Source organism: Chelonoidis abingdonii, chromosome 3 (genome assembly GCF_003597395.2).
Source record: "Chelonoidis abingdonii isolate Lonesome George chromosome 3, CheloAbing_2.0, whole genome shotgun sequence".
Classification (NCBI taxonomy): domain Eukaryota; kingdom Metazoa; phylum Chordata; order Testudines; family Testudinidae; genus Chelonoidis; species Chelonoidis abingdonii.
Genome location: NC_133771.1, coordinates 97,518,801 through 97,533,552, shown reverse-complemented (window position 1 = coordinate 97,533,552; position 14,752 = coordinate 97,518,801). Strand labels below are relative to the sequence as shown.

Below are 14,752 nucleotides of genomic sequence, written 5' to 3'. Positions count from 1 at the left end.
GGTATTCACCCACGAAAGCTCACGCTCCAAAACGTCTGTTAGTCTATAAGGTGCCACAGGATTCTCTGCTGCTTTTACAGATCCAGACTAACACGGCTACCCCTCTGATACATAATCATTATCTGATTCTTAATGTGGCAATACAATCATAAAATGTTCTTTAAAGCTAATGACGTGTGCTTTTTTAAAGCAAATTTAACTATCTGTTTATCTCCCTTCACAGCTCTGCTGTCAGCTACGGCTCTAAATTACCTGCTGTCTCTGGTTGCTGTTGTCTTGTTTTATGTTTATTACACTCATCCAGAAGACTGCTCGGAAAATAAGGCCTTCATCAGTGTTAATATGTTGCTGTGTATTGGTGCCTCTGTAATGTCAATTCTGCCTAAGATCCAGGTATGCTATGTTGTTCAGTGAATATTTGTTTTTTTTAACCCAGAAGCATCTCTCTAGCTAACATTTTAACTGTGGACATTTTATCAGTTGCCCTATTTCGTTTTCTCCATGTTTCTTGCATATAGGAGTCTCAGCCACGATCTGGTTTGTTGCAGTCCTCAGTGATCACAGTTTATACAATGTATCTAACCTGGTCAGCTATGACCAATGAACCAGGTAAGCTTGGCAGACTTAATTTTTTGGGGAGGAAGTAAGGGAGAGTATGTATGGGATTTTCTAGTGTTCTTAAAAGAAAAACAAGAAACAAAAATTCTACCATGTTCAACTCTTTGTCAGATAGCGTTAAAACCCAGTATTGTGCAATATGTACAGTCAGAGGCAGGACCCTTGTCTCAGTCCATGCACAGCTTTCTATATCTTAGCTCCGAAGGAGTCTTTCTTCAGTTTTTCTTCTTTCATATGTATCTATGCTTTATTGTGTGGAAGGATGCAGGACTCACTACAGATGTTCCTATTCTTTCTCTCAAAAAAACAGATCTTTGGTTAACTGTTAAGAGATCGCATGATGATATCATTTGTGTACATAGGAAAATTCTTTTAAAAACAAACCCAAACCTCTAGAACTTACATAAATTGCAAAATTTTACAAGAACACTAGATGGCCTCTCTCCCTGCTAAATTTTCAAGTTCCTACTTGGGTGCTACAGCTGTTTAAAAGAAGTGTCTTTTTTTTATATTAATGGATTAATGCAGGGGTTTATGCTCTTTTCAGTTTGAAACAACTGAACTCTTTGCTCAAAAATTCCACTGCAGAAAACAGATTTGAAAATCTGCCAAATATTAGCCTTCAGGGTAAAAAAAAACAAACCCCCCATGGCTATTTAGAATGTAAGGCTTATGCATCCTTAACTATAGGTATTACTTTGTGCTTCACCTATGTTGGTGCCATTGGGAGACACTAACCATGGGCTATAACTGCAATAATTACAGGAAAGCACATATTCACTCAGGTTTCTCTCTTCTGTGTTTTATCTGTGCTCACTGCAGTTTGGTAACTTGGTAAATAAAGTTGAGCTTTTAAAAACATTTGTAGCATTCTTTCACACAGCTTAAATCTTCAAAATGAGTGTATTTGAGGTAATACTGGTCAGTACTTCTTGTGTAGTCTTAAGGGCTAGTCTAAACAGAGCAGGAATGCGCACCACAAGTGTGATTTCTAAAGCGCACAGATAGATCTTTGTAGACCCTGCTGGCATGTATTAAAAGTTCCCTAGTGTGTTTTTAACATAGTGTGACATAGTATAAACATGTTAGAGTGCACTAGAGAACTTTTAATACATGTCAGGAGGGTCTACACGGATCTATTAATGTTTTTGCACTTCAGAAATCACACCTCCTTAGCATACATGAATATTGGTGCTCTGTGTAAACAACCCCTAAGTGACTGTTGTGTTTGGCTGCTGGTGGTATACAGTTTTAGGAATTCTGAAGAAAATGCAGTGTATTTTTGCCACAGTTCAGTAAAGGAATGTAACAGGACTTCATACATCTTTTAAATGAAGAAATGTTAACTTCAGAGTATTTCCTTGTCTCCTAACACCTGTCTTGTATTGACGTGACATAATTATCACTAGCTTGCTTTCCTTTTTTTGTCTTATCCATGATCTTCAAATCATTGTTTTGTTTCACAAAGTTCTGAACTTGCAAAACTTCTGCATTTACGTTGGACATGAAAATTCCTTGTATTACTGTGTGTTCAGTGTGGAAATAAAAATATATTGCATAACCATTTACTCTGTCCTTCTTTTGTTTGATTTCTAATGTAATCTTCCCAACTCAGAAAGGAAGTGCAATCCAAGCTTGCTGCACATAATCGGTTACAACACCACCACCATTCCAAGCCAAGGTCAGGTCGTCCAGTGGTGGGATGCACAAGGAATTGTAGGACTTATTCTGTTTTTGCTGTGTGTTCTGTATTCAAGGTGAGATGAATTAATTGGGATTTAAGTGACTTCTGCTACTGCTAAAGCCCAGATTACTACAATTTGATTTTTATTTTGATAATGTACTGTATTCATTCCCATCAAACACAGCATCCGGACATCCAGTAACAACCAGGTTAACAAACTGACGCTGACTAATGATGAATCAACACTGATAGAAGATGGGGTACCCAGAGGTGATGGCTCTTTGGATGATGGAGATGATAGCCACCGTGCTGTAGATAATGAAAGGGATGGAGTTACTTACAGTTATTCCTTCTTTCACTTCATGCTTTTCCTGGCCTCACTGTATATCATGATGACCCTCACCAACTGGTACAGGTACACACACTTGAGATATTGTATTAGTAATGAATATGCAAGATACTACGGTTTTGCGGATTCAAGTTATATTTTCAGATGTCTTAAAAGAGATGCATCCTTTAGTACACGTACCGGTGTGACAGGAATTTTCAAGCCCATAATAGGTGAGACCACCATGTAAGAGGGAGACCTGGACCATCAGACTTGTTTGGTATGCCAGGTTAGAGGGCTGGACCCGTGCATCTTACCACCAGATCCCCAAGGAAGGGTGTAAATATGAGCTTACGTGTGAGGAATGGTTAAGATATCACCTTAATTATATTTTTGCTATCTCTTTTTGTCTTTACTAATTGAGCTAATAAAAGTAGTTACACTGTGGGCATAGCAAAGCTTTCTCTGGTGTGCACACACAGGTTCCCAAACAGACATTGAACATAATAACCTTGATTCTATTATGTCTGCTTGTTGAACTAAATCTTACAATCCCCGTTCTTTAAATCAGTAATAATCAATAACCACTAATGAATCAGCCTGTGTTTGAAATGAACAGAGGAAAAGCAGTTATTGGTAATGGAATTGTCATGCAGGCTTGCTTGTGCTTCCTGAAGAACAGGGAAGGTATTCTAGGGGTTTAAAACTTTGAGCTAAATCAAACCCAACCTATCATGAGCCTGAGGCACAGTTGTAATCTATTACACCCATCTACCTTCAGAGAACAAAAAATCACAGGTAAGTGACTCTCCCTGTAACTATTTTTTTTTTTTTTTCCTCTTTTTCAGTCCTGACTCTTCCTATGAGACGATGATTAGTAAATGGCCATCTGTCTGGGTGAAGATATCTTCCAGCTGGATTGGCATTGTGCTGTATGTGTGGACTCTGGTGGCTCCACTGGTTCTTACAAACCGTGACTTTGACTGAGCTGTGCTTCTCCTCTGAAGGCTTCAGTTCATTTCACCACTTGTTGAAACTAACAGTATTCCAGACTAAAATGTAGTTGTAAATATGTGCGTGCGTGCTGCCCATGTAGTAGACCGTACCTTGTTCTGCATGATTATGTTTAGATCATGTCCTCTTGCCAGGTCACTAAATGACTTTTCTAGCCAAGCTCAGTGATTAATTACTATGATATTGGTTTTCATAAGAGTACTTTAGGTTCAGTGGTGTGGGTGAGGTGGATATAAAATCAGTCAGTTTGTTGTATTCCTCTCCCTCCTCCCATGCTGTGAGTAACAAAGGGTGCAAGAACTGCATTGGAACTTTAATTAGATGGAGTTAAATACAGATTTTTATAGGAGAAATTTTAAGCAAGTTAGGGCTACTATTGACAATTCATGTTGCCTTGTTTTCAGAGTCAGCCTTCAGTAAATATTGAGCATTTAGGCCAATTCAAATGGTGCATGTTACACTTCTCTCTGATATCTTGCAGCCTTTTGGCTCTGTCTTGTTTTCACCACATAATATATATGTTAATATATTTAGCTTGAGTGCAAAATTGAAGGAATTTGAACCTACACTTCTCTGAATGTTCTCTTTGGAGCTAGTGTATTGGACATGCCCTATTCCTGACAAAAGGACACAAGAAATAAACATGCTAGGAAGATTTGGCCCCAGGAGTCAAAGATTTATATTGTAAACCTGTGTCTTAGTATTTTTGAAATACTTTATATATAGTTAAGTTATACTCTAGCTCTAATCAAGCTGAGAGGTTGCAAGGAAAGTAGCAAGCCTGGCTGCAAAGGATGAGGAGTCACTGGCTGGGTGTGACAGCAAATGCTTATTCTCAGAAGTTCAGAGAAAAAGGAGTGCTGAAGTTAGTCATTAGAGACTTGCATTCTATAGCTGGCTTCTACAAAATTATTTAATCTTTAAGTTCAGGGTATTAGAACCTGATTTGTTTTAATATCTTATGGTGCCTGCTTCTGCTGGTATGTCCATTGCCAGCAATGGACATGTGCTTAGAAAACAGATGTGGGCATCAGGTTAACTAGTTGGTCTGATTTTAAAAAAGTGTGTAAGTTTGTGCAGTTCTTGAAAATTTTAAATGCTGTTGTGCTTGCTGCTTTGTAATTAAGTAAGCTGTGGTGTATGGATGTGGGCATGCTCTGCTGGTGGCTAGGTTGAGACTGACAATCTCAGTGGGAGTGAACCCAGACTGTACTTCATCAGTCATCATATAAACTACGGTATGGTGTTTCTACTGCAGTCTTATGTAGTTAATTCTTCTCATTTGTTTTATTTTAAATTGCTCAAACACATTGGCATAGGCTAAGTAAGACTGCTGTGTTAGTCAGAGCCAGTGAAATTTAGAGGCAGCTGAAGCCAATACTGTGTACAGTCATTTTGAACACATTACCTATAAATAAACAAATTCAGAAAAAGACGTTTTTATTTTCTGATGGCTACAAATTAGTCAGGGGATGCAGTTCATACTGAAGACTAAACTACAAGAGTAAAACAAGCACTGCACACAAACTGCTGTTTAGAAGGTTGATGTAATGTGTGTTTAACAGCTGGCATTCTATAGCATGGATAAAATTTCCACAACAGGGTTCAGGAAGGGGTTCTACCCCTTTCTGCCCCCAGTGTAGTGTGACTTGCACCCATAGGGATAAACTGCTAGAGAGTGCAAATTGCCTGCACTCAACATTTGCATGGGTAGTTAAGGCTATAGGCAGATGACACTATCTGACACTTGGTTTATAATGAAGTGTTTCAAGCTACAATTAAATGTTTAATAGTGGCAACAAACTGGCCTGCTGATTAAAGGAAGTATAAATAGAGCATTGTTAAAACCTGTCCCTCAATCCTACAATGTCTAATTCCCGAGTCACTGAGGACAGAAGCAAATGTGTTAGACTACACTTATTGTGCTCATTTAGTTCCTTGTAGCCGAGTTAGTGGATGGATGTTTGTCCATCATTGTCAAAGACCTCAAAAACTCATTTGTTCAATGACCAGGCTCTGTGCATCCAACGATGACTGATCAGTCCAATTTGGGCATGGAACATCCTGTCACACATCGGGCAGACGTGATGGCACTGTTGATGTGCGGGCAGCCCTGGACTTGCGTAACTCACGCTTTCTTTCAGCCTCAGCAGTACGCCTTGCCTCAGAGATATTACTGCCTGTGTGAATGAGGCTGCACCATGCTGGACAGTTCAGTGCGAGGGTTTCCCATGTGGTGGTATTGATCTTGAGGGACTTCAGAGAGGTCTTCAGCGTGTCCTTGAACTGCTTCTTTTGTCCTCCATGGGAGCGCTTTCCCTGGGTGAGTTCTCCATAGAAGAGCTGTTTAGGAATGCACTCGTCTGACATTCTCATGACATGTCCAGCCCATCTGGTCTGGGCTCCCATCAGCAGTGTCTGAACTGACAGCAGACTGGCTCTGGTAAGGACTTCAGTATCCGGCACTTTGTCCTGCCATCTGATTTTTAAGAAGCTTTCGCAGACAGGAAATGTGGAAGTGATTGAGCCTTCGTGCATGACTCTGATAGACAGCCCATGTCTCGCAGGCATACAGCAGAGTTGGAAGCACTGCTGCTCAGTAGACCTTCAGCTTCGGTGGTAGGCTGATCCCTCAACGTTCCCAGATGTTGGAGTGCAATCGGCCAAATGCAGAGCTGGCTTTAGCAATTCGGCAGTTTACTTCGATTGACACTGCTCGGGAAAGGGTACTGCCCAGGTACGTGAAGTGGTCCACTGCCTGAAGTCTGTCCATTTACAGTGATGGACATGTCTGAGTACAGAATGGTTCTGACCACTTCACCTACAGTTAGCAGTAGCAACACAGGGGCAGCACTCACTTTAATTGGGAATGGCTTCATTCTTTCCTTTACTGCTTCCAGGTTCTATTCTCCTACCTAGCTTAATTAGTTAAGGGTTTTCTTCACAGCACTAGTTAGCTCAAGCTTTTGAGTTCCACACTGAGTAATAACAACATGAAAAGAACACCTGATATGCATTTCAGCCAGCTGTCTGTACCTTCACATCTGAATAAAATACCTTGTACATCATCCCTGGAGGACAGGTGCCTAAACGTTAGTTTTAACCCCTTCTTATGGTCTGAACTCATTCTTCAAATAGAAGGGATGGCATAAGCACCCCCCCCCACCAGTTAGGTGACCTTATGCAGGAGCAGTGAACAATTTGAACACTGATCACTGAAAACTAAGCACATGCAGCTCTTCAACATGCTATGCCTAGGCTCCAGGTTGCAATGAATACTGCAGGTGTGGTCCTACCACATTTGTTTTAATTAACCTCCCTCAATCTAAGAGATTTGGAGGAGGAGAATGTGTAGACCATTTATCTTTCCATTCAATTGTTTCTTCTGGGTCTGCTTTTCATTAGATACTCTAAGCCAGTGGTTCTCAAAGTTTTGTACTAGTGCTCCCTTTCACATAGGCTGGTTGCACTCAGACTTGCTTATAAAACAAACACTTTAACACAATTATAAATGCTGGATGCAAAGTGGAATGTTGTGTGCTGTTGAAGAGCTACTTCCTTCAAACCCAGAGGTGGCTGTATTTCAGTGGAGGCTGAAAACTTTCATGTGCATACTGGATTCATATAGATTCTCATAGTATTACAAACACCCAGTGTTATTTCAAATGTGGGTCTCTTGCTACAGCAAGACACTCAGTTCTCTGTTCTCTACTCAGGCAAATATCGATTGACATGGGTTTGGGGTGCAGGTTGATAGCTTGTGACCCTCTGAGGGGTCCCAACCCCCAGTTTGAGAAGCACAGGTCTAAGCAGTATTTAGTAACATTAACTTGATAAACTAGCAACTCAGCTAACCCATTAAGAACATTTAAATAATAAACAATTTTGATGTTGTGGCATAAAAAGATGTGCTAGGTGAGTTCTCCTGTGGTATAAAAGTACATGATTAGATACTTATACCAGCCAGAGACCTTCACAGCCAGTGGCCTTTGATAGTATAAATACACACTTCACTGAGCTGCTTCCATTTTAGGTGACTTATTTGACTAGCTGAGGAAATTAAGTGCTATATCAACTTTTATTTGCTATTAGGTCTTAAGGTATTAAGCAGTTACTGCTATACTTGCCACAAGGTACTTGTTTGAATAGGATAGTGTCTTCTGAATGAGTATATAATTAGTAGCTTTCTAGATATTTTACAAATTCCATTAATGAAAATAGACACAAAACCACTATGGTTACATCTGCACAGGGAACCCTGCCCCATGTCTGGCCAATTGCAGCTGACTCAGGCTCTAGGACCTTCCACTTTGAGCCTAGGATCCAGCCCAAGCCCAAATGTCTACACAGACATTTTTAGCCTTACAAGTTGAAGGCTACTGACCTGAGCCAACTCCAGCCATGCTATTTTATCCTTGAGCAGATGTACCCTATGTCTACAACACATTTGTTTACTGGTAGTAGAGAAGATGAATCAATACACAACCTGGTGAGAATGGAGATTTTTTTCTGCCTGATTCAAGATCCCTACCTAACAGTGAACACAGAATTATCTGTATATAAAAACAGCATATTTCATGCTCAATGATAGTAAAAAAATAGGTTGTTTTGATATCTCAGCATGTTAATGTAGTAAAAAGTGTACATCTTTCACTTAATACATAGCTCACATACAGTCTGACCTGATGCAATTACTGGTTTAAAAAAAAAAAATTGTTCTGAAACTGGAAATTAAGACCATCTTTTGTGGCATACACTAGCATGAGTTAAAGTAGTTAATCTGAAAACATGTTCTAAGCATTGACTCAAAGTGTAGACAATGTAAAAGATGACCCCTAACAAAAGTCACACCTAGATAATTTATTTTATCAAAGTGGATGGTTCAGGTTAGAACTCATGCATGCAAGTGGCTCCTGTCTTAATAAATAAAAACTTCCATTTCTCTCCTGTTATGTATGATCACACTCACTGAAGAACTAAGGCAGAACCAAACCAGTCAAGCAGTTAACAGGCACTTTGTTCCCAATTCAACCAGAAAAAAAGATACAGCTCAACTCAGGTCCTGATGCTCCACCCCCCGCCCCCCATAAAAAGTTTAAACAAAAAGGTTGTAAAAATAGAAAACTAAAATACAGAAAACATTTAGAGTTCCACACAATACAGAGTTATTCTACTCAATCATACATAGAACCAAAAAGTTTGAGTGGAAAACAAAGATGACATGAATTTTGATTACCTGGGATATTCTGTATTCTCTGTAAATACCAAATATTTGACAGCAATTAAAAATTCTGGTAACTTAGTTGCATATACAAGTCATACTATGTCTATGATGTCTTGTATAAGTACACAACTACTTACACATATTCAAAGCTGTTTGTGGGGAGAAGGATAGGAGAGAGATTCCACAATAGTTGGTTATACTAACCAAAGTATTTACCAAAAAACCCAGAACGATACCAAATGATATCCTAAATAAATAGTTCGTTTTGATGAATATATACAAAGTTCCTGCTATGTTAGTTATCCAAGAATGGCATATCTGTGTCCATGGGTGCAGGAGCAAGTTCACATAAATAAAACAGTGTGGCTTCACTTGCTTCTGCCTCAGTCAGTGGCTCCAGCCGCACTAACTTGCTTTGAGTTGGTTCAGGGTCCAGGCTGCTTTCCAGAAGCTCATCCACTTCTAAGGGTTTGTCTAGGGAGGACATGGTTTCAGATGTGGAATTTCCACCCTCAACAGTTGCACCTGGACTCCCATCAAGGAATGCAAGGAGTGGAAAGGCAGTATATTGAATGAGCTGTTTATCTACAAGGAAAGAAAAATAATACTTCAGAAACTCACTATTAGTTTACATGCACAGTCCTAATTCCAAAAATTTTAGTGTACTTTTAGAAAGCAAAACATTATAAAAATATTTTTGAACAAAAATAGTTATTTTAAAAAAATTGGGCACAATATTGAAGTGTTGCAGAAGCAAAGTAAACAATTTATTGTTCAGCTTTGTTGGAAACACCAACATTTCATCAGTTTTGTCTCTACACCTGGTGCAATGCAAATTCTTCACAGTTAACTATTTTGGGTCTTGTCATGTTATCAGCATGAAGCAATCAAGCAGATAAGACCTGACTAAGCAGGATCTTGTTTTAACAAGTACTTTACAATTTTTCCCTCTTACATCTTTTCAGCTGAACAACTATGAAGCTCTTCCTGCAAAGAAAGCCATGCCATTTGCTGTACAAACCTGATTTGGGCTTAGAACTTTGTGCGTCTTGTGAAGCAAGCTGAGGTCCATTACTCTTTGTAGTTTCTATTCCTTTTGTCTCCAAATGAAAGAAGAAATTGAAGTCAAAACTTAAATCTGAAATAGGCTTTAAAAAACCCAGTCTACATAAGTAACAAAAAAGGTGGTAACTGACAAATCTTGACAAAGTCTAACTGACTATTAAAATAACCTGCACTAGCCTGTAAAAAGATGATGTTACAACTGTATGGCAACTATTCATGTGGCTTAATGGATGCTAGAAAACAACAGGAAATGGAACAGTGGTGCTTCAGAATAGGAACTGAGACAGATTAACATTTAGGGAGGATTACTGTTCTACAGTTAGACCTCAAATTGCAGGAGCATTAGCTTCTCTTCTTGGTTCGGTTATAGGCATTAGTTTTACTTTCCTCATTGCTTCCCCTACCGTAGTGATAAGCATGGTATTAAAAAAACTAACCCCCCCCCCCCCCACACACACACACAAAATTTTGTACTGTTTTTCCCTTCCAGCTACAAAGCAGAATAGGGATAAGTTCAACTGCAGTTTTTGCATCCAAATTAGAGGTTTTATTCACAACAAAATATGAAACTGCTTTGTCACTTCAGTAATAGGCACAGCTAAAGGACAAGTTGTTCACCAACCTCCAACTGTATTTGTATTTCTCATTACTGTGGGCTTTGGAACTTACTTTTGTATTACCGATATGATCCGTGGGATTCATCTGCACGGAGCTTGTAAAAAGCTGAACAAGACAAAACACAGTTTTAAAATTCCAAATGTTGGTATATACCAAATATAGGACACTAAATATATGGATGTAAATATTTTACTAATGGCTTATATTATAGGATCTGAGCAAGATTGGGCCCCCTTTTAGAAAAATTTGCCATTTTGTGCAAAACGTTTGCTAAGGAAAAGCCTAATTGTGGAGTAGACCTGCTACGTTTTGAGACTGCAGGGCACTGGTTGCCATGGTGTGGGTGTTACGTCTGTACCATGTCTAGCTCAGAATGGTGCTGTATGTTAGTTCTGCAGTTTCAGAAACACCAGATTCAGAAAAGTGTGAACTGCCACATAGGTGACCAGTTAAGTGAGAGGAATGATAGACAGGAATAACAGGTAAGAGAACTAAGGACGCGTGGACTGAAACTGCAGTCATTTCATACATTTGAATTATGAACATGGCAAAAAATTTCCACTCTTCTCCCGCCCCCTGCTTAACTTTGAAACTTTCAATTTGGAAATTAAACCTATGAACACTAACACAGAATTCACAATTGTACAGCATCTGCCTGGGCATGCATAAAGTTTTTCCCTGAACAGCACACTTTTCAATATATATAGCCACCAGCCACAAAAACTGGATCTCCAGTCCCCTTATTCCCTTCTGTTTCCTCCTCTCCAAGTCTGTCATTTTCAGGCACAATTTGCAACGATTAGAATACACACACAGTTCAGAAGTGTGGCCCAGAATACACTTGGCCCTTGGAAGTCTGAAAGACTCAGATTCTCTGCTTCCCCATTTACAAAGCGGGTGGTAGAACAGTGCTTTTTTTCTGGAAACCCAGTTGAAGAAAATTGTTGATGCCTATAACCCAATGGAGCTGAGGACGAGGAGGTGAAGGCTGGGGTTAAGGGGTTGGGGTGCAGGAGGTGGTCAGGGTTCTGGGCTGCCAGCTCTGGGGGTGAAGCCAGGGATGAGGGGTTTGGGTGCAGGAAAGGGCTGCAGGTTAGGGGGTGCTCAGGGTCTCGGGTAGGGGATTGAGCTGTTGGCTTACCTCCAGTGGCTCCTGGTCAGCAGTGCAGCCACCATGCTGAGGCAGACCTCCTGCCTGTCCTGGCACTGCAGATGGCGCTCTGCCCCAGAAGCAGCCAACAGGTCTGGTTCCTAGATGGAGGTGCGCAAGCACCGCCCCGTGGCCCCGCCTATGAGCCGGACCTGCTGCTGGCTGCTTCTGGAGTGCAGCCTGGTGTCAGAATGGGTGGGAACTACTAGTTTTTACTGGCCAGCTGCCAGAGTCCCTAGGTGCTGAGCAAGGTGATCCAGTGCCTTGCATGTCATGACCCAGTACTGAGTCATGACCCAAACTTTGAAAGCTACTGTGCTAGAAAAATCTCTTTGGTTCCCTTATCCAATTTTGGCCAACTTCATGGAAGTACATATTCAGTTCTAGTCAACAGCACCAGTTCTTCTACTAAAACATACATAAATTGGTGTAGCAGTTGAAAGAATGAGCACTTCAGGGGTATTTGGAAGCACTACACCAGTACTGAAGCATGCACTACTCTTTATGCCACCACCTCCATTTTTTTTTTTTTTTAAAAAAAAAGGAATGAAAATTAACTGCCACATTTGCCCATGTGGCACAGCTAAAGTAATAAGCATCAAGAAATACAAGAGATTTCTCCAGTAATATTAATTCTGCTATTTTGGAGACAGAACCTTTTGCATATCTGTTTCCTTGTTAAAAAGGCTGTGTGTTAACATTTTTAGTATGCAATATACAGGATGAACAATAAGTCTAAATTATAACTCTAGAAATGTCCGAGTCTTCTGATTTTAAATTTTATAATTGTGCAGGCTTTATAAAAGGTGTGCGAACTTTTCTGAATTAAAATTTTAAAAATCTTAAAGCTTTAAGATATCCTCTTGAGAAATGTGTGAGAAATGTGTGTTTTCATCCTCATTGATCTTGTTCGTTACAAAATAAAAAAACAGAGGAAGTTACTAAAAATACATACATCAACCAGAAGATCTGGGTCTATGCTGAACTGTCGTCCTGACAGCATGGCTTGGAAGTCCTCTAAACTGCAATCAATACTGTCAAGATAATCCAATAGTTCAACTCTGGAAGACAGAAAAGAAAGAGGATTGTGTTCTGAAATAGCAGCAATGCTTCTACTAACAAGGTGGAAAAACAAAAAACAAAAAAAAACAAGAGGTGCACAGTACCCCATGAAAGGCTGTTATAAAGATACAGAAACTTTATAATTCATCTGTTGGAACAGATATATGCAACAGTTCCATCATCATTGCTTGTTTAACACTGCACTGGCAAGTGCCACACGATATTTCTCTCTGCCTGGTGTCAAACAGTTAAGAATGTCTGACAGGATTGTCAATTTATATATCTGACATTCACAAATCAATTTTTACTTTAATTTTTACTGACTGCACAGGAACGCAATAGGCTGTCACCCATTCACAAAGCTGCTGTCTCCACAATAAAGGAGAGCAGAATTCAGTTAATTAGAATTATTTTTAAAGCTGGAAGTAGATCCTTTTATATTACAAGGTAACAGTACAAAAGCTATCAGATGGTTGCATGTGGGGATGAAAAGGAAGAATGCACAAATGATTCATAAGACAATTAAAAAAATATTCCACCAGCAAGTGCTAATTGCAACTAACATTGTAAATAAGTTATTTCCTCTGCTATACAAATATATACCCTAAAGACAAACAACGTAGTAGCCTTTAGCTTTTGTTTTAACTTAAACCATTTAAAAAATAAACAAGCAAAAAAACACCCCACACCTTTAGAGTGCAATGATAAACGTCTGTCAGAGGCTTTAAAGTTCATATCCAAAGGGAGAGGGAAAAAAAAAAAAATCTGTCCTTAAGGTGACCTGCAAGGAGGGAGGGACTGATTTTGTGCTCGTTCGATTTTTAATAATACATAAAGAGGGCCAGAAAGAGCAAAACACACATTACAAAGATGTTTCACATTTAAGATTCAGACTGTGTCTATCTAGGCTAGAAGTTTATGACCAGAGAACTAGTAACAATATTGTTATCACAAAAGAAAAGAAAGTGCAAATACAGCATTTGAAAAGAAAAAAAAAAAAAAAAAAGGGAATCTTAGACTTGTTTTTTTATAAGTTTTAAATGCCACCTATTTAAAAGAAGTAACGTTTTGGATAAAGGAAGTATTTAATTTTAATGAACACCTCCACCGTTCAAATTAAGGTGCAAGAGGTAACAGTAAATATCTTCAAGACTTCCCAAGAGCAGACCTCCAGCAAAAACAGGGAAAAGCAGGATTCCTGATATTTCTAGGATAAAAACATGTAGGATAATAATAATTTAAAAATAGCTTTCAGGACTTTTTTTTTTTAATATACAGTATTCCGCATTTTCAGTTTTTAAACCAATTTTCACCAAGTTATTTTTTTTTTTAAATGTAAAGGAGTTCAGGTTTTACTGATTAATGCATATATCAATCCATTCAATTCCTCCCTCCTTCCCGTACTTATTTTTGTTAAACACTAATGCTTTACACGATTGTTGTGTCCTGCAGCTCTGAGACTGAAGCAGTTCTGCCGTGTAAAACACAGTACACACAGTGAAGGTCAGAAAAAACAATGTTAATGTTGTACTAAGATGTTGCTTGCCTATTTCTTTGCATTTCTTTAGTGCGGCACTAAGTTTAAACAAGCTATCCTCCACAGATAAAGATAAGGAAAAAAAAAGAAAAAAAAAGAAAAAAGGTAAACATGCAGTAAAAAACACAAATATACATCTCAATATCAACAAAAAAAAAATCAGTGCTTTTCAAGGAGAGCAAAGATGGAAGAGAAGAGGATGAATTGTGTTGCAAGGACTACAGCACTGAGGTCAGGGCTCATGCTGACAGAATAAAGGAGCATGTTGAAAGCAAACACCACAAGAAGCTTAAAGAAAGTGAGCTCAGGATAAACAGTCAATATCAGTAAAAGCAGCAGAGAATCCTGTGGCACCTTATAGACTAACAGACGTTTTGGAGCGTGAGCTTTCGTGGGTGAATACCCACTTCGTCAGACGCAGGTAGTGGAAATTTCCAGGGGCAGGTATATAT

General features: G+C 39.2%; 2 protein-coding genes across 2 annotated transcripts in view; one reads left to right on the top strand and one right to left on the bottom strand.

Annotated features, from left to right (window-relative positions):
• Positions 1-5,077, top strand: part of SERINC1 (serine incorporator 1) — a 22,647-nt gene extending 17,570 nt beyond the window's left edge. Inside the window, exons 6-10 of the mRNA XM_032762333.2 lie at positions 224-393; positions 519-609; positions 2,234-2,375; positions 2,487-2,717; positions 3,479-5,077. Coding sequence (XP_032618224.1) covers positions 224-393; positions 519-609; positions 2,234-2,375; positions 2,487-2,717; positions 3,479-3,617 — 773 coding nt within the window. The 3' untranslated portion in view covers positions 3,618-5,077. The remainder of the gene's footprint in view (positions 1-223; positions 394-518; positions 610-2,233; positions 2,376-2,486; positions 2,718-3,478) is intronic.
• Positions 5,078-7,124: 2,047 nt separating this feature from the next.
• HSF2 (heat shock transcription factor 2) overlaps positions 7,125-14,752 on the bottom strand; it is a 40,954-nt gene continuing 33,326 nt past the window's right edge. Inside the window, exons 10-13 of the mRNA XM_032762335.2 lie at positions 12,657-12,762; positions 10,603-10,656; positions 9,890-9,968; positions 7,125-9,453 (exon numbers count right to left, since the gene is read on the bottom strand). Coding sequence (XP_032618226.1) covers positions 9,164-9,453; positions 9,890-9,968; positions 10,603-10,656; positions 12,657-12,762 — 529 coding nt within the window. The 3' untranslated portion in view covers positions 7,125-9,163. The remainder of the gene's footprint in view (positions 9,454-9,889; positions 9,969-10,602; positions 10,657-12,656; positions 12,763-14,752) is intronic.